The following is a 26041-nucleotide window of genomic DNA, read 5'->3' as shown; positions in this document are numbered from 1 at the left end:
TGGGGTACAGAAACTTTAAGTGCATATGTTAAAAAATAAGGTTGAAATTTTTTTTAAAGGTTGAACATTAGCAAACTAAGTATACTATTTAGGAAGCTAGAAAAATAACAAAGTGAGACAAAAAATAATAAAGATTACTGCCAAATATGATGAGATGGGAAGAAAAGATAAAAAGAATTTTAAAAGTAAGATGATTTTAAAAGATTTCTAAAATAGGCAAACCTTAGGCAAGAATGATCAAGAAGAAAAACACAAGTGATAAAGAGAACTTAATGCAAACACAGTGAAGATATGAAATATAAATCTTGAGAATACTAGCTTAATACTAACAAAATTATAAGTTTTATGACATGGATAATTTTCTTAAAGTATATCAGTTATAGGGACGCCTGGGTGGCTCAGTGGTTGGGCATCTGCCTTTGGCTCAGGGTGTGATACTGGAGTCCCGTGATACTGGGATTGAGGGCCACACTGGGTTCCCTGCAGGGATCCTGCTTCTCCCTCTGCTTATGTCTTTGCCTCTTTCTCTCTCTGTGTCTCTCATAAATAAATAAATAAAATCTTTTTTTTTAAAAAAAGAATATCAGTTATAAAAAATGACCCCAGATAATATAGAAAACCTAAATTCAATTACATCCATTAAGTAATTACATCTATAGTAAAACTTCTACCCTCAAATATTTAAAGGCCCCAAATGATTTTAATTTTATCAATCCTTAACAAACGAATCATCTCTAACCAATATAGATTATTCCAGACTGGAGAGAAAAAAAAAAAAAGAAAAAAAGGTCCAGAACTCACTTTATGAATACAATCTTGACTCAAAAACTATACAAGAGCATGAAAGTAAGATTATAGGTCAATTTCAATTATGACCATAAATGTAAAAATCCTAAAAGAGAGAGAGAGAGGGAGAGAGATCCTACTGAATGTAGCAGTATTATTTTAAAATCTCATTACCAAGGGGGGCTTATTTCAGGAATTTAAGGTAGATGACATATCACTAGACTTCACCACAATAACAAGAGAGAAAGAAACCACCTAATCATTTCAAAAATTAGAATACCACAGTTAATAAAATTCAACATCTATTCATAACAATAGTACTTAGCATACTAGGGATAGAGGGAACTCTTCTAAAAATAATTGATTAGAGGTATCTCTGATACACACATAATAGTCATCACATTTAAAGAGGAATCATTAGAATAATTTCCTTTAAAGTCAGCAAAAAGATAAGGCTGTCTATGAATGCTTCTCTTGAGCATTACCCTGCAAAGTTTAGCCAGCATAATAAAACAAGACAAATATATAATTGAAAGAAGGAAGAGGGCATCAAATTTGCTTATTATATATAAGTGCAATATGAAGAAATCAGTATTACTATTCATGAGCAATAACTCATTTTACTGACAATAAAATTAGACTCCATTTTTTTTTAAATTAGACTCCATTTAAACAAAATCTAAAATAATTAGAAAATCAACACAGTAAGGACAATATAAGAAGAGAAATATTCTATATTCATGTATAGCAATGCTCAATATCATAAATATGTCAATTATCCTCCAAATAAATCTATAAATCCAATACAATCTCAGCCAAAATCTCTACGGTGCTTTTCACAACACCTGACAAGATGGCCCTATTTTTCACATGGAAGAATAAAGCCAAAAGACTAGCCATGATAATTTTGAATGAGGAGGAGAATATAGGAAAACACATCTGACCATATATCGAGACTTCTATAGTTACAAAAAAGTAAAACACTGCAGGATGGACAGACCAGTGGTAAAGAGCAGAAAAGTCAGGGACTAAGTCATACATATGTGGAGAATTGGTTTATCTCAGAAGCGGCATTACAAATCAGTGGGAAATGGATGTCGGTGAGATGAATTATTTCTTATTTCATCCACCTATCTACCCACTCACTATTCACTCATTTATTCCATACCTTACCTGCTGATTGCCTACTTTGAACCTGGCACTGTACTAGTCTTTGGATATACAAAGTTAAATCAGGGGAGCACAGACCTCCCTGCACTCAAGGATCTCATCGATAAGAATCAACAGGCAACCTAAATAATTATCCTATGGCAGTCTAGTGGAGATTATAATACATTCTTTCTGAGAAGTCTGGGGAAAATGATAATTGAACTGGGTTTTTGAGGATGGATAGGAGTTCACCAGATTGGGAAAGATGGAGTTTGGTGGGGAAGTAGTGTTGACTGGGGTGGCAGATGACTTAAGGAGGACATTACAAGAAGAGAAAATGGCATGGCCAGAGGCCAGTGAGGGTGGGTTTGGTTTTTGAAAGGCATTCTTTCCTTGCTGGTCATGCAAAAAAGGAGTGACGAATTTTTTTCTGGAACATCACCAGTGGATAAGAAATTGCATGGGAAATATCTCCATACTTTGGGGTAAAAATGAAAATAACAATATTTAGAAATTTGGAGACTAGCTATAATGTTTACTTGATGTAGACAAAATAGAAATTAGGCTCTTGAATGCTTCAGGAAAAATCCAGGAAATTCCAGCCATAGATTTTCTAAAATTTCACTTTTTGTCAATAGTTTTTAAAATAATTATGCATATCAAAATTGCATTTAATGCTTATTAGCCCTGCCCATATTTCCCAACATCATTTCTCATCGAGATAGCCCTACTGCCTTCTATCTCATTTCTCCAGCCAAACGCAGATATTTTTTGAATAGCCAATAACTTCTGTGTCCCCACAAATGCACATTCCCACAGAAATAAAAAAAAATGGGGACCGAGGGGAACGTAAAGTTAGTTAAACATTATTTTAGGCCCACTGCCTAACTTCCTCTTTGTGATGGGCCACTGTTTATTTTCATGGCTGATATATTGTTCAATTTTCTTTAGAGTCCACAAGGACAATCTCTAAACAGTAGGCTCCATGTAAAGCTGAGGTCACTCTCTGAACGCATTTTATTTGGGGTTGAGTTATGATGGCGACTCTCCCGATGAAATACCCCATATCTTGAAAAATCACTGATCAGCTTTTTCCATTCTGTGAAGTTTACGGATTTTCAAGAATATCTTTTCAGAAAAAAAAAAAAAAAAAGAACATTTTGCAAACTTTACGGCAGTAACTAAAATACCCTAGACAGGAAGAAAATACCCCAGACAGGAAGAATGTCTGTCCAAGACCATTATACTGGGCATGGTCTGCCTGGAATTCCAAAACCACACCAAACAGAAAAAGATGATATTACAGGAGATAAGGTATGTTTGACAAATAGCCCAGGAATGGCCACTTAGTGAAAACAAGAGCCAGAGTTGTGAAGAAAAATCTCAGGCGTTTAGCGAGTATCCTCTGACTTGACTCTAAATGAGCAGGATGTTATTTGTCTCACATCTGCTGAATCTGGAAGGCGGTATTCCCTGATGGTTTCATAACAAGCATGTTTTGATGGGTCAGTGTAGACACCATCCAAGTGTGTAATCAGCTCAAACCAGGTTCTAGACTGTAAGTAAAAGAAAGTGCTATTTGTGATGTGCTACAGTTGAGAAATTTTGCTTTTCTTTGTCAGTGAGATTTCTGAACCTTGGCACTATGAACATTTTGGGCTGGATAAATCTTTGTCGTTGGACGATGTTTAGCAGCACCCGTGGCCTCTACCCACTAGATGCCAGGAGCACCCCTCAGCTAGAACAACCATAAATGCCTCTAGACTTTGCCAATACCCTGGGGGTGGGGGCAGGGCAAAAGTAACCCTGATAGACAGCCAGTTGCTGGTATAAACTAAAACCCTATCACCTCAGTTGGTCATTTTTCACTTTATTCTTTTACTTTGATGTAAAAATCAGGACTCTGGGTCCAAGGCAGTTTTGTCTTAGCTCCTTTACATGCACAAAAGAGGAAACCAGAGGTGGCTAAAGTCACTTCCAACTACAAGTCATTGGGTTTTGGGTGTCATTGCCCTAGTTACCCGGAGGGCTGGAGGGCCGGCAGCTTGTCTGTGGTCACCCGGAGGGTCAGCTCCAGTTGGCCTCCGGAGCTCAGCCAAGGGTCTTTCCTGTCCTTTACTGCTTTTCCCATAATCATGTGACATTGAACTCATGAGAAATTAGGTTAAACTTTGGACTTTTCCCTCTTGCAGGATCAGATGAAATACTGACCTTAAAGTGAAACTTTTCAGATGTAAGGGAAACAGCCGAGGGGAATTGCTCAGTCTGTGACAGGAGACTGGGTTGCCCTGAGAGGCCTGCTCAGCAGATGTTGCCAGAGAGCTGGGTTTCTCCACCAAGGCCCCACTCACTCCCAGATTTGTCTATTCAGCAGCTGTTCTCCTATCTTTAAAATAGGATCTAATGTCTAAAACACTACCACAAAACTTTTTGGGAATCCTCCCTACTGCCTAAAGTGATACATTCTTGCACTAACTAACTTCCTTTCAGGTTTATGAGGGTATCAGTGCCAAAATTCCTCTGACACTTCCCTGCCCACCCTCCTAAAAACTTCTAGTGCTCCTCCATTGTCTAGTGCATGTCTCCTCAACCCCAGCGTTACTGATGCTCGGGCTGGGCACAACTATTTGTGATGGGTCCTGTGCTGGGCACTGTAGGATATTTAGCAGGATCTCTTGCCTCTATATGATACCCCATTAGTACAGCCCAGTTGTAAGGATCAGAAATGTCTCTAGACGCTGCCTGATGCCCAAAGAGGAGCAAAACCATTCTGGTTAAAAACTGCCCATTAGAAGAAGAGCTCATATTCTTATGTCACCAACTGTCTGTTTTGTACCTAGTAGTGCCTGGCACATAACTGGCCCTCAGTCCATATTTGCTGAATAAAAAAATAAATGCTTGTCTAAATAGTTTCCTCTTCTTAGAACTTTGAAAAATACCCAACTAATATGTATAGTAATCTTTGGAGCTTTTATTTTTCTTCCCACAAAACACAAAAGGAGTATTTCTCTGGACTTAAAATGCTAGAATCAGCCATTTAGTCATTTAGAATAGCCCCTTTGAATTATATGTCCTTTGGCATGAAACAAAAGATAAAATTAATAACAGCTATACACTTGATCAGACTCATCAGTACATGATTGATATTTGAGGACCAGCGTCACCACGCCATTTCCCTGGTGTGTGGCCTAAGCAAGGAGTCCCTCTTGGGTTTGCTGTCAAAAATCTGTCCTCCTGCCACCAGACTCTGCTGTTGGAAAGACAGGCAAAATAGTGGAGACAAAGAAGGGCTAACACATGTTTATGAGGCCAAGGAGGATGAGACAAAGAGAGGGGTTTGCATATGGAAAGCAAAAATGTCTTGTTCCAAAGCAAATGACCACTGGATTGATAAGAATGCAAAACGCATGGGGCGCCTGGGTGGCTCAGCCGTTGAGTATCTGTCTTCGGCTTGGGGTGTGATCCTGAGGTTGGGATTGGGTCCTGCATTGGGCTTCTTGTGGGGAGCCTGCTTCTCCCTCTGCCTGTGTCTCTGCCTCTCTGTCTCTTTCTCTTTGTCTCTCATGAGTCAATGAATAAAATCTTCAAAGAAAAAAAACTAAAAAAAAAAAAAAAGGGCAATGATCATCAGAGAATTTGGAAACGGGCCACATCACCCACATCGGGTGGTGGTGGTGCTGCCACACCCTGGACAGGTGTCCTGGCTGTAGGTCCAGGACACGCTCAGCCTCCCGAACTTCTGGTCTTGGAACCCAGGATCTTATGGGGTGGGTAGGCATGCACCGAAGGAACCTGCCGCAGGAGCATGTTTGTACACATGGCGTACCTGGGATAGGGTGTACTGTGCAGCCTTGGTCCATGGAGAGTGGGAGGCATCAGAGGGTGTGTTGGGAAACCATTTCACTCATGTCCAAGACTGGGCCACCTTTGAGAGTCACCGCACAAGAAGCTGAGACAAGAAGAGTAGGCCGGGGCACGTGTCTCCTCCGCTTCCCCCGTGTGTAAGACACTGGGTAGCACTGCTCAGCCTGACCCACTGGCCAAACGGAATGAGGACTGGCCTGGTGTACCTTGATATGGTCCCCCTCCCTGGCCCAATCTGGTGACTGTGATGAGGGCCTGCACCTGGAAGTACTTGAGCACAGCAAACGAAAGTGGGACAAGCCATGACCGAGGTCAAACTGTGCGGTGGGGTGGCGAGTGGGGAGACAGTCTCAGGCAGGGCCAAGCGATGTCTGCTACACATGCTTTCCAGCAGTATTTACTGATGGCCTGCTCTGGGCCAGGCCCTGCTCTGGACATAGGGGTGTGAATCCTTGCCCCCAGCCCCAGGAGTGAGTGTTTCCAGCTGGTAAAGGGAAAGCAAGCACACAGGTAAATGTGTAGCGTGTCAGTGGTGGGTGCTATGGAGAAAAGTAAAGCTGGTAGGAGGGTGGGGAAGGGCTGGGTGGGGGATACGAAGAGGATGGATGTGGAGGGGGTAGGGAGATGGACAGGGGATGGGGAACATGGGATAAGGTGGGGGTCCAGTGGTTTGCTTTTCAACTTTTAGAACTTTCTGGACCTCTGCTTTCCATCCATATTCCATATAACGAAAGAGGGGTGTCCTGCCAGGCCTAGGTGGAGGAGAGAATTCAGTAGAAGGAGGGAGTGATGTACATGCACATGTATACTGGGCTGAGTATCCAAGCAGGCTGAGCAGAGAAAATGCCTAGGATCCTCAGTTTGCTTCGATTTGGCCTACCCCACATGTGAGGTGAGCACCTTTCCCCCGCAATGGTTTCTTCTCTGCACCCTGTTCACTTCTGGCTCATTTCTGACCACAAGTTTTCACTCATGTCATTTGCATTGCCCAGAACACTCTTGCATCTTTCTATCCCGTGTCATTAATGAGACAGAAGAAACAGATGCTGGTAAAAAGAAGGAAGGGCATGAAGAAGTTAAGGGTAGAAAATAAATACAGAAACAGAGAAAGCTAAACACAAAAGTACAAGAGAGGAGTGAGACAAAAAGATGAATAGCAAAATAATAACCAAGGCTAACACAATCAGATGCCATAGACCGTAAGTGATTCACATGAATTCGTTAAATCTTACAACACTCCTATTCTATGGATAGGGAAACTGAGGCTGCAGGAACTAAGCTCCTCACCCAAAGTCAAGTTGTGGCCAGGAGAACCAAGCTGGCCACCCCAACATCATTGCTGTGCTAAGTGGGGAAGGAAGGAAGGACGGTGTTCCAGATTGTTGGGGCTCTGGAGTTCATTAGCCTGAGATGTTGGAGCTTAGCCACAAGGTGTCATTAGGGTGGAGCATCTCAAAGAGAGCTATTCTACTTACAGGACAGTGTCTCTTTCAGTCAACTAGATAAAGAGATGCAGATGTAAAATAAGTTAAATAAAGGAGCATTTTTTCTGTCTATCAAAGAGTGTTCCTTTCAGAGAGGATCCTGTCATTTTCATAATTTCGTCAACAAACACCTCCCGATTCCGGTGTGTGCAAGTAATCCCAGAGAATTTAGGATTTAAATGAGCAACAACTGCATTTGCATGTAGTGTTGAAAGTATATAATCATTGCATGAAATGAAGCATAACTTTACTTTGCTTCCAAAAGTTCTTATTCCCAGAGCTAACTTTTGTCTTTTTCTAGACATGGAGAGTATGTAGGTATTAAGGAGCAGCACTGGGAAGAGCTGGGAGTTTCTTTCTTTCTTTTAAAGATTTTATTTACTTATTTGAGAGAGAGACATGAGCAGGGGAGGAGGGAGAGAGAGAGAGAAGCAGACTCCCCACTGAGCAGGGAGCCCAATGTGGGGCTCTGGGGCTCGGTGTGGGGCTCCATCCTAGGACCCCTGGATCATGACCTGAGCTGAAGGCAGATGCTTAACAAACTGAGCCACTGAGGGTGCCCCCAGGGTGGGAGTTTCTATTCATTCCTCTTGATGAAGTTCCTGGGGAGGGGGAGAGCCAGGAGATGGCTTTTTACCTGGGGAAGTAGTCCTTAACAGGGCAAAAAATCTTGTTGTGGGGTGAGGCATTTAGATCTGCTGGCAGATTGAAATCTCTCATAGGAGCTCCTGGGCAAGAGTGCAGATAGGGCCTAGCAAGGGTTATTTGCTGATAATCATGAAAATGTGATTATTTGTTCTTTTTATTGAATACTTACTTTATGCCTTACATAGTACTCTCAAATAACCCAAATTACAAATCAAGAGAGTTTCCGAATAAAGCCTATTAGATGTTAGCATAGAGAACAAGTTTGTGTTTTAGGTCTTAATTTTACACTAATTCCAAGCAGATGGCAGGGGGCCTTTGATAAGAGTTTTCTTTGTTCTGTTGATTTAGTAGTGTTACTAAAACCCCACTGCTCTATTTATAGCACTGACCAGCTTTTAGAGTATTCTTCTAAAGACCATGCAAAATTCCCACTTAAAATTAGTTGGGGGTGAGGAGAAGGCTGAATGATGGTGGCAGGGGCGAGGAGTGACAGCGGGAACCACCCCCTCCTGGCCCTGCCACTCATTCTTAAGGATAGTGGCACGAGCAGTACCATTGAAAGCCACAATCAAGTGACACAGAGACTCGAGGACCTGCTATGCCTCAAAGATGTCTATTTAAAACACGGAAGAGAAACGCTTTGTCTGGCTTATGTATTTTCTTCTAACAACTTGTCTGTTCTCTGCCTTTTCTTCCTCGGTAGCTATGTTCGAAGAGATCACATCAAATAGATATGGACTTTTCAAGCAAACATTGAAAACACTGTTGATGGATTCCAGTGGTAAATAATTAATACAGACCGCGTCAGAAACAGCACTATTTAAGAAAATGAGTTTCAACTTTCTTTTTGTTTCAGATGTCTTCGTTTCCCCTTCAGAGATCCGAGATGAAAGAAACTGAAGCCGGTTTTGGAATTGTCAATCAACTAAATATGCTTGTGTGTTTTGCACACAAGCTCAGACGTGATATACAGAGGAAGAAGCTATCCCCACGCAAACACATATCGTAGTAAATGCATAGGTCCAATTGCTTCTTAAAGCCAGAAGAGTTGGAATTTTCAAGAGGAAGGACAAGAGTTTGCAAGTCCAAGAAGATCCCTCTTCCCAGTCCATAGTGGTGCATCCGCAGGATGCAAAGAATCAGGATTTCTGCCCAAAGTCAGAAAAATACTTTCTTCAGGCAAAAAAATTAATATGGATAAATACAGAAATGAGAAAAGAGAGAAAAAACATAAACGGCTTCCTATGTCCCCAATCAGGCCCATCACTACTCAGCAATGGGCGAAATATCAAGAGCCTTGGCATCAATGAGGATCTATATAATGCAATTCTTCATCCTCATGCTAAATATGGAGAGCTGGATAATTCCATTCCTCAGCTCAATTATAGCATGCAAATGCCCGAGCCGCTCACTTTCTAAAAACAGCAGCAGGGCAAACAGACTGAACTGACATGAATGTATATTTAATAGACACATATTTGTCCTTATGAAGAACTGGAAAGCGACAGGGTGAAAGAATAAAAGAGGTTTCCCTGGTCACCTCTGACAAAGGGCTCTCTGGTTCCAACAGTTACTCAGGCTATTGGTCCTAAAGGAAGCAAGTTTACAAAAAAAAAAAAAAAAAAAGCAGTTCATAATTTGCTTGCCCCCGCCTCTTCTTTTCTTCCTGGATTCTCCATCTCCACACTTTCCAACTTCCAAGTTGTCAGCCCATTTGCTGATAATTGGGGTCAAACCTCAAACTCCATCCCATCCCTCCTCCACTCCACAGCATCCCCGGCCAGGCAATGTGGCATCAGAATCTCCCCCCAGCAGCCCTGCTTGGAAAACACATTAGGGCAAAGGAAATAGGCCGTGATTTCTGACGTTAGGCCCTTTCCTACAAGCGCTAGTCCGAAATGAAGACGGCAGTGTTTCCAGTTTATAAACACACGGGGGAAGATCCACTAAAGCCCCCACCAGCTTTCCGTGATCTTTTTGTTTGGTCTGCTGAGCAGGATCAGGGCTGCCCGGGGAGGGAGCCTGGCAAGGCTGCCTGGGGTGTGTGTGGGGGGGTGGCCCCCCTGGACCTGGAGCGCAAACAAAAGCTACTGGATGGTATCTCCTGTCATCATTTGCTTTCACAGCTGTCGACACATAAACCAAAGGAGTTAGCATCCCTGAAAACAAAGACGGGACACAGACTGTGAAATGGGCAACTGTTTTCTGTTGCTCAGAGACAGCAATAGTCTTTAGAGCTACCCTGAGTGGAAAAGTACTGCCCGACGTTCCAGAAGACCTCCGGATGCCCGCGGCCTGGCCCGCGCTGCTGCTCTTCGGCTGGACAGCGGTTTGCAGCGGCAACGGGCCCAGCTGCCTGCAACTCATGTCACCCCCATGAAGGTGTTTCTAGGTGTCAGCACGGAGCACACTGCTGGGTGGGGGCTCCAGTTTGATACAAAGCAACGGTGCGAGGTCATGCACGGGGCCAGATGCGGAAAGCTGAGCAATGTGCCGCCTCCGTGCTCCACAAGCCAAGACGAGCCGGGAACCTCCAAGGGCACCCCTCCGCCCGCCCCCCTGACCCCAGAAGGAAGAGCGCAGCGGCTTGCTTACCTTGAAGTTGTGGGTCTTCTCGTAGTTGAAGTGGTTGTCGTTGTGCGTGAGGGCGGCCCTTCGGACCAGGGACGAGATCTGCGAACAGGCAAATAGTTTGAGAGGGGGCCAGAGAAAGGCGCCTTTGACTCCCACCTTCACCCCCAAGGCCACGGCCAGCAGCTCCTGGCGTTTCCTGCCTTGCTTAGGCTTCCGAAGCACCGCACATTTTTTCTCATTTTCCGGCCACAGTTCCTCGGAGAACATAGTGCCTGCACCCCACATCCTTCTAGATTCCCCCGTGAAGGCTCAGCGCTGGCAGGTTTTCCGAACCGCGGCTAATGTCAGGCAGCAGATTCGAGGCAGCTGCGTCCTGTCTGCAGCGGCCCCGGGCATGTGACCTGGACGGGCTGCTTTGAGCGATGGAGGGGGCTCTGCGTCTGAATAAGGACGGGGCTGTTCGGTGCTAGTTCTTAGGGCCGACGTGTGCCTGAACAATAGCGCACATTCATGTGCACAGCAAGCCCCAGAAGCTGTATCCGGGCGCCGCCGGGCCCCGGGGGAGGCGGCAGGGGCAGGCGGCTTCAGTGCTCCCGCCACAGGACAGACCCCTCGTGTCTGTGTGCACATTTCATACACACACACACACACACACACACACACGCACACACACACACACCCCTACTCGTTCTGACGTTCAAAGCCTGGGGCTGTATCCAATTATTTTGGGGCTCTGAACCCCATCCGGGGCTGGACTCCGGCAGATTAAACCTTTAAACCCTGATGATTGTTTAATCTTATGGGGATAAAGCCTGCCTCGCTTAAAAAAACAAAAAACAAAAAACTGCCCTAGCACTTGAAGCTTAATTTTTATTCTTATGCATGCATTAAATCAGAGCAGTCTGAACAGTGACTGGGCATGGAAAAAGAGCATGGCATTTTAGCTCAGCTCTACAGCCGGGGTTTCAACAGAAGACGTGGGATGTCTTGCTCCCAGTCTCTCTCCTCCCCACCAATGTGCGTGCGCGCGCACACACACACACACACACACACACACACACACACACTGGAGACACAGGTGTTCCTTAACTAAAACCCAAACGTCAAAGTTGCCTTTATCTTAAATATGACATCTTGCATGTTCATTCTGTTAGCGCCCAAGCCTGATGCTCCCCAAGCCTGATGCTTCTTGAAAGCATCATCTGTTTGATGGGCTCCCCTGGGACCAGAAGTTTTGGACCCAAGTCCGGTCACTGTAGCAGTGAGGAAATCATTATGTCTGGGGAGAACTCCTGGTCTGCCAACAAGGTTTAATGCAGCTAATGCCCGCAAGTAAAATCAATGCTGTGGGAACTAGAAAGTGAGGAGAATGTGGGTAGCCAGGCCGTGGGGGTAGATGCACAGGCCAGGGGTGCCATCCTGGCTTCTACTGAGACAGGGCCCCACGTTCCAGCCCCTGCAAGCAGCCTTGTGGAGAATAAAGCGAGGTTGCTGTTTTCCTGTGGAATTCTTTATTCCTGACAATTACCATCGTCCTACCTACCTAGTCCTAGTTCAGAAGTGCATTCTCTCAGGTCACCCTTGTTACCCTCAGGGGTAACAAGAGCCAATTTTTTTTTTCTGTTTTTGAGGGGACGGGAAAGGAGGGGCAGAAGGAGAGGGAGAATCTTAAGCAGACTCCTCACCCTCCCCCCAGCCCAGAGCCTGATGCAGAGCTCGATCTCATGACCCTGAGATCACGACCTGAGGTGAAGCCAAGAGTCAGACGCTTAACCAATGGAGTCACCCATGCGCCCTTAAGAGTCAATGTTTATATATTGAACTTCTGAGCACGATGACTTACGTTGTATAGGGTGATATCTGCAATGTGTTAAAGGCACTTACGTGTTTACTTTTCAGCTCATGTGTATGAGAAACAAGACTTTGACTCCTATTTTTTTTTTTGGATGAAGAGATTGAGGCACCAAGAGGTAAAGTACAGGCCATTGGCTTAAGTGGCACAGCCGAGGACTCGAACCCAAAGTATCTGTGTCCAGCGCCTGTGTTCCTGAACACCAGGTCCTGGCCCAGATAAGCTGATATGGTGCCATTTCCTGCCATTTGTGTCCTGCTTGATCTGAAATACTGGCCAAGTCTGCCCCTCTTCCCGTTCTTGCCCCACAGTATCTCCGCAGCACACGGCACGTGGCGGCACAGTATTTGTAGTCTGGATGCACCAGCTCGGAAAAGGTCAGTGATTCTCCACGGCCTAACCGTGTTGGGGCATTGTGGGTTTTTCATGACCTTGTCTCAATCTACCCGGCTCATCTATTTGCCGGCACTCCCCTCCATAAATCCTATAAAACCTCTCTTCTCTGACACACCCCTCACCTCAGTAGCTGCCTCTGTCTTGTAGCATCTTCCAGTATCATTCTACATGTTGATAGGCTCAACAACATTCACATTCTAACTCAAATGCCACCCTCTCCGAAATGTCTTCTCCAAACTCCCCACTGGAGGCCAACTATCTCCTCTGAAATCCCAAATAGCTTTTTCCACATTTTTCCGATTTCACTTGTTGCATTCTAACTTATATGACAGTGATTTATGCTTGCCCCTGCCCTATTGAGAAATCATCGTGACACGCTCTATTGTCTAATTCACCGGTTTCTTCTTCACAGGTACCTAATAAAATTCCTTGCCATGGTAGGCACTGAATTAATATAAGTTGCCAGGAACTACCTGTACCTATGGGAAGCCAGCATTGTGGAGGAAGCTGTGCAAAAGTGACTGTATGGGGTAGGGTCTCCTGTCTATCCTATGATCCCCCATCACCACGCGTTAGCTTCCAAGGACCTAAACCTCCAGTGATCTGCCTTGCTGATGGGCCCCACCAGACTGCTCATCACCTAATCCTATAGGACATCTGTCACTCAATGGGATTGAGTGGAAACATGGTATATCTTTGAAAGGCTTGTAATCTTTATCCTAAAGGCAGAAAGGCAGAGAGAAGGAATAGCGTCCCTTCCCAAACCTTCACTGCTAGCTAGTCCACAGAGGCCTTTTGGTGGCGAGCCATTCTGTTATAATGGATGTATGGTTTTAGAATCTAATAAAACAACTCCTAAATGGAAAGTGGGCAAAAAGGATCTCCTTTGCCTTTTGGTACATGGGTGGTTGAACACAAGGAGATTTAATATTTTCTCTTGTGTCTGTGCCTTTACTTATAACAAGTAATTTTTACTTCTATTTGTGACACTGGTTTCTTTTTTCAGATATTTGTTCCATAGAATTTACCCAGACACAAGATGCATTCAGACACGTGAAGGAACCACACACTGGCTACTTAAGATGCATCTTTACAAGGAACCAGAAGTGCTGGCATTTGAGTGAGCATTATTGTGAGTAGTGTGGATGACCCCAGATCACCCTCTTACTACAGGAAAAACGATTACAAACATCTCTTGGTAAAATTCCCCTCTTAACTCCGTCACACAGAGCTCTTCTTCGCCCAAGCATCTCAAGGATAGCGCCTTGGTTTCTTTTATAGCCCCCATAATGACTGAGCCATGTTCTCTATACACGGTGGACATTTAATAGTTTTGCTGACAGTCCTTTCTAGCAAAAATTTCTGTCTGACCTAGTTTTGTCTACACATTCATTAGAGGAAGCACATTTCCCTACAAGCTCTGTGTAAATCAGGGATTCTCAACCGTGGAACCACTGACATTTGGGACCAGATAATTCTTTGTTGTGGGAGGCTGCTCTGTGCACAGTAGGGTGTTTAGTGGTATCCCTCACCTCTACTTGCTGATGCCAATGGAACCCCCCAACTGTAGTAATCAAAAATCTCTCTAGATGTTGCCAATTTTCTCCTCTGGGGCAAAACTACCTACAGCAGGGAATACCTGGGTTAGGTTAATAACACAAATATTCATCAGCATGCTTCCTATGTGCCAGGTGTGGTACTAAGTACTTTACATACATTGACTCATTTGAGATTTATACGGTAGGGATTATTATAATGATCCCCACTTTACAGATGAAGAAATGGGAACTGAGAGTTTAAGTGATGTGCCCAAGGTCACACAGCAGGTAAGTGGTAGGGCTGAGATTAGAACCCAGGCACAACTAACTAGGTCTATGCTTTTTTCTTTCTTTTTTGCTATAAACAAGTTTTTTTTTAAATTTTTTAATAATAAATTTATTTTTTATTGGTGTTCAATTTGCCAACATACAGAGTAACACCCAGTGCTCATCCCGTCAAGTGCCCCCCTCAGTGCCCATCACCCATTCACCCCCACCCCCCTCCCTCCTACCCTTCCACCACCCCTAGTTTGTTTCCCAGAGTTAGGAGTCTTTATGTTCTGTCTCCCTTTCTGATATTTGCTACCCATTTCTTCTCCCTTCCCTTCTATTCCCTTTCACTATTATTTATATTCCCCAAATGAATAAGACCATATAATGTTTGTCCTTCTCCGATTGACTCATTTCACTCAGCATAATACCAAGTTTGTTTTTGATTGTGATTAAATACATGTAACATAAAATTTACCATTTGAACCATTTCAGCAATTCAGCGGCATTAAGCACATTCACTAATGCTCTGGAATCATTATAACTCTCCAGAACATTCCCATCACCCAAAATGAGACCCCCACACTCATTAAGCAGTCACTCACCATCCCCTTCTCCCGGTCCCCGGCAGCCACAAGTCTGCTTTCTATCTCTATGGATTTCCCAGTTCTGAATATTTCATATAAACGGGATCATACCATATATGGCCTTTGGGGACTGACTTCTTTCACCCAGGAAAATGTTTTCAAGGTTCATCTGTGCTGTAGCACGTACCAATATTTCATTGATTTTTATTGCTGAATAATAATCCATTGTATGGACACACTACATTTTGTTGATGTGCATTTGCACTGTTTTTACCTTTTGGCTATTGTGAATAGTACTAACAAGTTTTTGTTTGAACACTTAGTTTCACTTCTTTTGGATGTACAATAAATCTTTGCTTTAATCTACCCTGGAAATGGCCTCATTGAAATAAGGTCCACATTTAAAAATATCCAGGGGTTAAAGGCCCAAATTATCCTCTTCCCCACTGTTAACCATTAGCAGCTCCCAGGGCTGGTGTTGCCTGGTCTGTTTTTTAAAGAGGAGACTTTTGTTTTCCCTGAAGCCTCTTCCAGAGCAGGTGCTACTTAAGATGCTTTTGGAAGTAGGTGGGGCTATAAATAAATAGTGAAATAAGCTCACCACTTCCTTTTTCCTTTTTATAAATTAAAGGTTTGGATTCTATTTTTTTACGGCCTCTCACTGCCCTTCTTTCTATGAGGAGGATCCTGAAGCCAAGAATCAGGTAGCAAGAAGGCAGTGGAAGGGTGTCAGGTGAAGACAAGGAGGCAAGGGTGGGGCAGGGGGGCGGGAAGATGTGGAAAAAGGAAGCCCACTGGGGTGCTCATGTGCATGCAGAGTGCCCAGGAGAGAGGGGCGGTGGGAGAAAGAGGAATACCCTTCCCTCTGTGCTGACTTTAGTCATCTAGCATCATAAGCCCAGCGGGACCTCAGAAGTTCGTCCACCAGAGGCCCCCTCTCTCCACCTGACTCGGGCAGCCCCATCTCTAGGGGACCATACATTCTGCCTTTTTAGTACTAATTTCTAGAAAGGGTGATTTATCATCAACCTCCCATTCTTCCACAGACTTCAAGTAAATCCCATTCTGCATTTTAAAGAAGGTTCATTGAAAATGTCATCATCCGTCCCTGGAGAATCTCTCTCCACGATTCCAGCCCCAGCTCTTGTGTTCCTGGGCTTCTCTGTCCCTTGAGTCTGAGTCCCCCTTAGGGGGTGACAGCCTGAGCTCCACCCCTGCTGCAAGCTCTACCCTGCAGCTACAGGCAGCTGTTGCCTCATGGCAAGTATTGGAAATGGAAATCGATACCACTAATGCTGGGAGGGTGTCCTGAGGAGAGCTCTTTGATGTACTGCTGGTGTTTGGATGAGGTAGCTCCTGTCTGGGGAGAAAGCTGGCCATGGATCAAATGTCTCATGTGCATTGATCAAATGATTCTATTTCTAGGATTCTCTTATGGTTTTCAGACATGGGGCGCCTGGGTGGCTTAGTCAGGTAAGCGTCTGACTCTTGATTTTGGCTCAGGTCATGATCTCAGGATTATGAGATCAAGCCCTGTGTCAGGCTGTGTGCTGGGTACGGAGTCTGCTTAAGATTTTCTTTCTCCCTCACTCTCTGCCCCTCCCCTGGCCTCTCCCCCGCAAAAACAAAACAAAACAAAACAAAACAAAACAAAACAAAACACCCAACCAACCAACCAAAGATCTTCAGATGAATTAGTTAGAAAAGATACATAAAGAGATATTTATCCTAACACTACTAATGAGAAATGAGAAAAGCCTTAGATGTCCAAGAGAGGGGAGAGGTTGAATTATGGTGTAAACATGTCATGGAATATTATATACATATATTTTTTAAAGATTTTATTTACTTATTCATGAGAGACAGAGACAGAGACAGAGAGAGAGAGAGAGAGAGGCAGAGACACAGCCAGAGGGAGAAGCAGGCTCCATGCAGGGAGCCCGACGTGGGACTCGATCCTAGGTCCCCAGGATCATGCGCTGGACCAAAGGCAGCGCTAAACCGTTGAGCCACCGGGGCTGCCCGGAATATTATATACATATTAACAAAGATGATTAAAATAACTTTTAATGATGAAGGGATATGCTCCTGATATAATGAAGTTTGGTAAGAAGTAGGCTCCTGAACCATCTATACTATGATTCCCACTTTTGTTAATTTGATGACACAGGAAATATCAGAAAAAACTTCTCTAACACACCAAACTGTTGGAGATAAGCAGCAGTCATCTCTGGGTGAAGTAATTTTAATTGACATTTACTTTCTTCTTATTCATTAATTTTGGAGTTTCCTACATTGATCACATTCTATTTCCATTATATAAAAATGTGGATTTTGTAAAAGTACATTATAAAAAGTTTGTTGGCTTTAGTGTGCCTTGATAATAAATCCATTACATCATAGATGACCTTTGAGCTCATCCAATCCTGCCTGCCGTTTTTACAGGTGAGAACCTAGAGTCTGAGAAGTTCATGATTTGCACCCGCTCCATTCCCACGTGTCGCAGGGCTATTCTACAACTAGATCTAGAACCAGATCCTGGCTCTGGTTCTCTTGCATGTGAGATGTCAATAGCTGGTGCTTCTCACAGTGGGGCTAGCCTCAGAACCCCCAGAAGGCTTGTGAAAACACAGACCGTTGGGCAGCCCCGGCATTTCTGATTCAGTCAGTGGGAGAGCATGCCTAACAATCTGTAGTTCTAACAGGTTTCCAGGTGTTGCTCATGTTGATCCACACTTTGAAGACCCATTTTGTGCTTTCCATCGAATTTATGGGTCTCAACTTTGATGATATTTACGTAGGAACAAAACAAAAGCCATGTTCAAGCTCCATCTAGGGCCACTTAAATCCAAATTTCTGGGGATGGACTCCTAACTTAAAAAAAAAAAAATCCTCGAGGAGATTCAAATACACTCCTGGCATTGAAAGCTGCTGTACGAATCTCAAGGGCTTCAATCCAGGGAAATTGTTAGAGAAGATGGAGGTGTCCAAGTGCTAAATGCTGTTGAGCATCCTCCCCTCCCACAAGGAATCGATATCTTTTCAAACATGTGATCATGTTTCTATGCCACCCCACCTCCACCTGCCATTGTGCTACTTAAAACCTCCATGGATTCTTAAGCTAAAAGCAAAAATCCAAACCATGGCCTACAGGGGTCTGTGTAGGCCCCTGCCACCTTTCCAGCCCTGCTTCCCTTCCCTTTCTTCCTGTCATCTTGAGAATTTATAACAATAAACTATTGATACGCTTTTAAAATTATTGTTCATGACCCTTTTTAGACTGCTAGCTTTATGACATCAGGTGCTGTGTGTGCTCTCATCACGAATAAGACCCCAAGGCCATACCTTGCACTGGGCACAAAGTAGGCTCTCACTAAGTTTTGCTGAATGAATGAATCAATGAATGTCCATGGCCATAAAGTATCTTGAGGTCAAAGGACCACCATAGAGGCTCATCATCATCACTGCTTATCTAGTCGTACTCTTGTGAGTCTCTGATATAAAAGCCACTGGTCATGCACTTAGGGTTTTCTTTTGATGAAGTGGTCAGATCCCTTGTGTCACAGGATGAGGCCCTGGAAATGGGGAGATCCTGCAGGCCAGGCCCTGAAGGATACAACCAGGTTTGGCAGTAGAGTAATATTAAAAGTAGCATCGCATATTTGTGGGGTATGTTATAGTGTATCTTTTCTGTATCAAGAAGGTAGAGTGGGTGTCATTATCCTCACTTTACAGTTAAGGAAACCAAGGTGCTAACAGGCATGTCCAGGGGAATAGAATCCAGTGTCTTGATTCTCTTTCCATGGGAATGCCTGACACTTCGGTTGTGGCAGATCAGCAGTGGTGGCTAACAGCTCACTGACACAAGGATTCATCTCTCCTCTCTGTTCCCAGAGGCTCTTTAGAAACTTTTAACATGGGGCACTCCCCAAAGTTCTTCTATGAACATATCTCTAGCGATTAACATGAGACCAACACTAGCTTGGCACTCACAAAAGCTCTGTTGCATAAAAATAAGTACCCACCTTTTTTGCAGTATTTCTAGTTTCCTTGCCTTCTATCAAAATGACTTATAATTTTACAAAGAGTCAGCATGTTCTTATAGTTTTCTTAGACCCTTCGTTCACTTCCCACACATATGTCTGGGTGATGAGTCTGGGCTGCATGTTATTTCCCCAAAGCCACAAAACATTAAGCCTCGCCCAGAGACACTCAGTAAAATGCTGCAGGCATCTAGTCAGCTCAAAACAAAAAATATAAAAATATATACACGCATACATATATACATTATATGTATACATACACACACGTACACATATAGGACTGGTGGATATGGGGCAGGAATAACAATTTTTGCTGTGGCATCCTAGATGTGCCTCTCTATTCCTGATGACAAGTGAAAAAAATCAGAAATTTTAAGTGAAATAAGCCCAGATTCCTGAATGATAATCAAAGGGATGGTTTCCTTTTATTAATGCCACTAAGCCCAGCCTAGTTGATCCCATGTACTCTGAACACTACCGATGCCAGATAAATCTTCCTTGCTCCTCCTAAGAACTGCCCCAGCAGTGTTTGCTATATTCTCTGCTTTTGGTTTTAAGCCCTGAAATAGGAGGAAGATAATACAAGGATGTGGCTGAGCTGCAAGCTTATCCCCATGACTGCTAAAAAAAATGTGAGACAGCAGGTGGGACCCTGCCATCTCTCCTGCCCACGTGCTGGTCAGAGCTGCAGAATCCTGGTGTCATCAGAGTCCATCAAAACACCAGGGACTGAGGGCTGCCCTGGCTGACTCCTAAAACTGCCGGTGACCTCCAAAACTGCTGTGCTCTGGTCCGAGGAGAAGGAGCCTTTATCTCTGATGGCACAACATGCCCAGCTGCCACTCCAATTGTTCTCCAGGGACAGATGGCCACACTCAATACGAGAGGCACAAAAGGGCTGAAGGACCGGTCTTTTACGACTCATTTCCCCTCATCCACAGCAATCAGTGTTCACCCTAAACTGAAGGGCCTGTGTGGTCTCTAAAACGGACCAAAGCACCTTGTTTGGAAGCAGCTAAATAATCTGATACTTCCTGGGTTGACCGAGTGTGTAATGTTATCATCGCTGTTCTCCCTGCATCACTTCTCCAGCTGTTTTATTGGGGTGGAGGTCAACGATTTTGGCTAATTGCTGATGTCTCTCACAGACGCCTCAGAGGTGGACACAAAAAATCCCCTGTGTTAGAGACAGACTCTCTAGGTTGTGTTAAGCATCTCACACATTTGAACCCATAGTTGTTGCTGTTTTTGCGCCCAGTTTTTAAAAGAGGGAAGGATAGAGTGGATACATCACTGTAGTCATCCATTTACTTAAACGAGAACTTTAAGACTCTCAGATTTCTTATGTGCCAAGTTTAAGAAGGTCTGGCTGGGTTATTTTTGAGAGAATGGAGCACTTGTTGAATCAAGTGCCTTAAAATTGCTTTAGAATATTTTAGGTAACCTTTTGTAAAACTAAGACCCAGAGAAACAATACATATTTTAAGGGAGAAGCTGCTATTACAAAGTTCCCAGCTGCTGTCTTCCTCCTCTTCTCATAGTCCACATTCATTTCCTTTTCTTTGTATTCCCTTGCTGTCATGTACCTTCCCCCCATCAGGCCAAAGAAGCAGTTGCCCCGAATGATCGACCTATGTGTTTTATTACAAAAGTCAGAGATGCTCCATTTCTGGCTTATGGCACCCAACTGTATAGTAGAACCCAAGTGTACTTCCTCTTACACTTTCCTCGCCACTGTAGCTCACCCAGCTGAGCCTGAGAAATCTCTGCCAGAGGCTATAGGTTTGCTGAATTACATTCTCTCGTCATACTGCAGCCTGGCAATTTGCAGAGCAAAATGTGTCAAAGAGTCCCAAACTACTTTTCACCAGGTACTCTGGTAAACAACTGGGGTAAGGCGCACCTTTACTGGAAGAAAAAAAAAAAAATAGAATTGACCAGCTGTTTTCTTCATGCAAACTCTCCTATGTTGCAAAGGACAAAGACTCCGATTAAATGGCTTTTCAAATTTTCACACAAAAAAATCTCAAATCCCCTACTGGGCTTTTACAGTGAGCAATCACCCAAACAAAATAGTCTCTGACGCCATTCACAGCTGTGCAGCTGATATTGCCCGATATAGCTCCTGGGGCTATTTATGAACCCAGCAGTTTGAAATATGGATGCCTGCAAATTCCAAATGTGAATTGAAGTTTATTTCTGTTCTTCTGTGTGACTGGGATTTTCAAACTCTACAGTTGGTCCTCATATCTGTGTGTTGGCCAGCCTTATGCCAAGAACATGACCCTGTAGCTCCTTCCCAGTTGCAATGTCAGAATATGTGGGGTGATGCAGACACTTCTACCAGTAGGTGCCAGCTCTGGGAAGACAGACTGTCATGCTCATGTGTAAGCACCCACGCTGCAGAGGGATAGCTCAGTATGAAACGACCACATCCACTTTGACCTCAACTCCGTTTTAATGCAACATAATTATTCTTGGACATGTTTCAAACATAGTTTTTTCCTTCCTTCCTTCCTTCCTTCCTTCCTTCCTTCCTTCCTTCCTTCCCTCCTTCCTCCCTTCCTCCCTTCCTCCCTTCCTTCCTTCCTTCCTTCCCTTCCCTTCCCTTCCCTTCCACAAAAATTTATTAGACACTGATTGTATATCAGACCCTGTTTAACATCAGTGGGATAGAGTAGTGAACAACTGACAAAAATCTCCACTCTCTTGGACTGCAGACATAAACAAAACTTATAAGTATATTATAGATTATTCTAAGAAGAGAGAAGTGCCATGAAGAAAAATAAACTGAGAATATAGGCTAGGGGTGGAGGGTGCAATTTGTGGAGGTTGCAATTTAAAGCAGAATCATCAGGAGAGGCCTCACTGAAAAGGTGACAGTTGAGAAAAGACTGGCAGGAGGTAATGGGGTGAACCATGCTGATATCTGCAGGAAAAGCCTTCTGGGCAGAGGGTATGGCAAATGCAAAATCCCTGAGAGAGGAGTGAGGTTGGCATGTTCAGGAAATAGCAAAAATAGGGGCACCTGGGCGGCTCAGTGGTTGAGCATCTGCCTTTAGCTCAGGTCGTGATCCTGGGGTCCTGGGATCGAGTCCCACATCGGGCTCCCCACAGGGAGCCTGCTTCTCCCTCTGTCTATATCTCTGCCTCTCTGTGCCTCTCAGGAATAAAGAAATAAAATCTTTTAAAAAAATTAAATAGCGAAAATGAAGAGTGGCTAGCATAGCATGTGCTAGATGAGGCAAGCCCCCCAGAGCCCTGTGGAAGAGGGTAAGAATTCCCATTTTTACTCTGAGTGGCATGACCACCAACAGTAGGGCCTTGCGTGGATTTGTGGTATGATCTGAATTACTCTTAAAAAGCACTGCTCTGCCTGCTGTGTTGAGGACCACAGGAGCATGAAGGTGGAAGCAGAGAGGTCAGCTGGGAGGCAACTCAAAGGCGAAGAGAAGGCAGTGGATTGGACCAGGGTAGGGGTGGTGGAGGTGGTGTGTGGTGGTCAGATTCTCCGTATTTTCTCAAGGCAGAGTTCATAAGACTAGCTGACAGATTGGATGTGAGGTATAAGAGAGAAAGAGGACCCTGGGATAACAGTACAGTTTGGGGCCTGAGCAACTAAATAGATAAAGTTTCCATTAAATGAGAGGAAGAAGAGGACTCTTGAGTGGCTTAGTCGGTCGGGCATCTGACTGTTGGTTGCGGCTAGGGTCATGATCTAATGGGTCATGGGTTCAGTGCACTGAGTGGGAAGTCCTCTTGGGGATTCTCTCCCTCTGCTCCTCCTCCGACTCACATGCACACTCTCTCAAATAAATAAATAAATAAATCTTTAAAAAAATAAATGAGGGATCCCTGATGGTGCAGTGGTTTGGCGCCTGCCTTTGGCTCAGGGCGTGATCCTGGAGACCCGGGATTGAATCCCACATCGGGCTCCCAGTGCATGGAGCCTGCTTCTCCCTCTGCCTATGTCTCTGCCTCTCTCTCTCTTTCTCTCTCTGTGACTATCATAAATAAAAAAAATAAATAAATAAAATAAAAAAATTTAAAAAAATAAAAAAATAAATGAGAGGAAGAAGATCACAAAAGGGGCAAGAGTGAGGGAGATGGTCAGGAACTCTATTTGGTGTGTTTAATATGAAGTAGGCCTAGAAACCTGAGTTCAAACTCAGTTGGTTAAGCTCAAGTCATGATCTCAGGATCATGAAATCAAGCCCCGCATTGGGTTCTACTCTCAGAGATGAGTCTGGTTATCCTTCTCCCTTCTCCTCTGCCCCTCTGTTCCCCTTTAAAAATAAATAATTAAAATCTTAAAAAAAAAAGAACCTGGAGTTTTTGGGGGGGAGGATAGATGCTGGAGATACACCCCTGGGAGTTACCCTGGGGAGATGGATTTATAGCAAGGGAGTCAGTGGACACCGAACAGCAGAGGCCCCAGGACTGAGCCCCGGGGCACTCCAACTATTATGAAGTTAGGAAATTCAGAAGAAACTGACCAATGAAAAAGAGAAAGGCAAATTTGATATTCTGGAAGCTGATTGAAGAGATGATCAATTGTATTTAATGCTGTTGATAGGCCAGGTATGATGGAGACTAAGAAAGAACCAAAGGTTTTAGCACCATGAGAGACCAAGTGAATCACCTTAACAGGAGCAGTCTCTAAGGAGTGATAGGGGGAAACCTGATTGTAGAAGCTTTGGGAGAGAATGGGGAGAGCACAACTGGAGTAGAATATTGTAGAATCAGTACTGGAGAGCACGGAGAGCCAGGGGAGTAGCAGAAAGAGGTGGGGAGAAGTGGGATCCAGAGAGACTCTTTTTCCTTTTAAAAAGGGAAGGAAGCTATTGAGATTTCCTTCATCCATCATAAATGCACCACAGCCATGTACTAAAGAACCTGACTCCATTTTTGGTGTTTGACTGCTGACGGCTTTCAGAAGGCCCCCACACCCCGTCCCTTGAGGCCAGTGAGAAGTCAAAACCATGCAAATCTCCCCCTAGGCACCCTAAAACCCTAAGCTAGTTGTCCCTTTAAGCTCTTTCCAGCCATTTTTTTTTTAAATTTTTATTTATTTATGATAGTCACAGAGAGAGAGAGAGAGAGAGAGAGAGGCAGAGACACAGGCAGAGGGAGAAGCAGGCTCCATGCACTGGGAGCCCGATGTGGGATTCGATCCCGGGTCTCCAGGATCGCGCCCTGGGCCAAAGGCAGGCGCCAAACCGCTGCGCCACCGAGGGATCCCTCTTTCCAGCCATTTTTAAAGCTTCTGGAGAGTCTATCCTGCTGGCCCCAGGGAATCTCATTATGTGAGTAATTATACTTTTCATATCCTCTTGATGGGCATGTGGCATCATCAGTTTCAACACCAAACCGACTTTTGGGTGGGGCGTCCATGCCCCCTCTGTGAAGTGGCCTCCATAGCCTATTAGAACCAGAAAGCACCTGAGATGTGGCCAGTGGCCTCCCTCACAGGCTGGGCCTCTTCCTGCTTCCCACATTGTGTCAATGCTCAGAACCTGGGACCCAATTCTCTGAACACATGATATGCTTCTGTGAAGCCACGCCTCTGCAACATGCTCCCCACCACTCAAAACTTACCAAATATATTCGAATGACATCAGCAACAAAACAGAAAAAATGAGTCCTAACAACCGTTGAGCACATACTGTGCCGGGCCCGTTAACCACTGCCTCCTTTCGTCTGGCTCATGCCATAGGTAGTATCATCCCCATTTCGTAAACGAGGAAACCGAAGCTAAGAGGGTTTTCACTACTCTAAGCTCGTGCAACTAAGAAGTCAGGTTTGAACAACCGAGCAGCTGCTCAGTAGTTCTTCCTCCTAAAGGTCATGTGATTTGGCCTCCACATTTTGTCCTCCAGTAGGGGGCCATGTCCTGAGGAAGGATTTCCTGCATCCATATTTTCTAATCTCTTTGGCAAAAAGGACTATCAGGAGCACTCAACCACGGTTTCTAAATAAGTGAATGTGTCTGGGGCAATCTTCCCATTTCACACACAGCAGGATGGCAAGTCAGCTGCACAGATTCACGGAGCCTGTTAGTTGTAGAACCAGGACAAAAAGCCAGGTCTCTGGATGGCAGGTTCAAGTTCTTTCTACTATGCAGCAGATCTGGTCGCTGCCCATGCCCTCCCAGGCTGTACAAGCTAGGCCACACACACACACACACACACACACACACACACACACACGAGCCTATCAAACACAGGCAGGAAACTGTCAGCCAATGTATATCATTAAAATCATCTTAGTAATTTGGACGTGCGCATCAAGAGTTTCAAAATATTAATTTCTGGGATCCCTGGGTGGCTCAGAGGTTGAGAACCTGTCTTCGGCCCAGGGTGTGATCCTGGAGTCCCGGGATCGAGTCCCGCATCAGGCTTCCTGCATGGAGCTTGCTTCTCCCTCTGCCTGTGTCTCTGCCTCTCTCTCTCTCTCTCTATGCCTCTCATGAATAAATAAATAAAATCTTTAAAAAATATATTAATTTATTTAAGTTTATATAATTCAATTTCTAAGAATCTATCCTAAGGAGATGACCCTAAATACAGAACGGCATTCAGAGCAGCATTATTTTTAATATTAAAAATGGAATATATTGTTATAACCTAACTTTAGGAAATAGCTAAACAAGTATTAGACTCAAGCAACAATCAAGAATGATGTCTATGAAGAGTATATAGTAATTTGGCTATAATATGCTATGCAAAATGGTGGGATATAAAATTATAAATGTACTATGCTTGCAAATATATTTAAAAATCCAAATGGGGCAGCCCCGGTGGCGCAGCGGTTTAGCGCCACCTGCAGCCCGGGGTTTGATCCTGGGGAC

General features: G+C 44.2%; 1 protein-coding gene across 1 annotated transcript in view; it reads right to left on the bottom strand.

Annotated features, from left to right (window-relative positions):
* CHN2 (chimerin 2) overlaps nt 1-26041 on the bottom strand; it is a 297062-nt gene that overhangs the window by 23485 nt on the left and 247536 nt on the right. Inside the window, exon 7 of the mRNA XM_041728083.1 lies at nt 10527-10604. Coding sequence (XP_041584017.1) covers nt 10527-10604 — 78 coding nt within the window. The remainder of the gene's footprint in view (nt 1-10526; nt 10605-26041) is intronic.

Source organism: Vulpes lagopus, chromosome 13 (assembly GCF_018345385.1).
Source record: "Vulpes lagopus strain Blue_001 chromosome 13, ASM1834538v1, whole genome shotgun sequence".
In the NCBI taxonomy this organism is placed as follows: domain Eukaryota; kingdom Metazoa; phylum Chordata; class Mammalia; order Carnivora; family Canidae; genus Vulpes; species Vulpes lagopus.
Note: the sequence above shows the minus strand (reverse complement) of the source record. Positions and strands in the feature narration are given on the sequence as shown.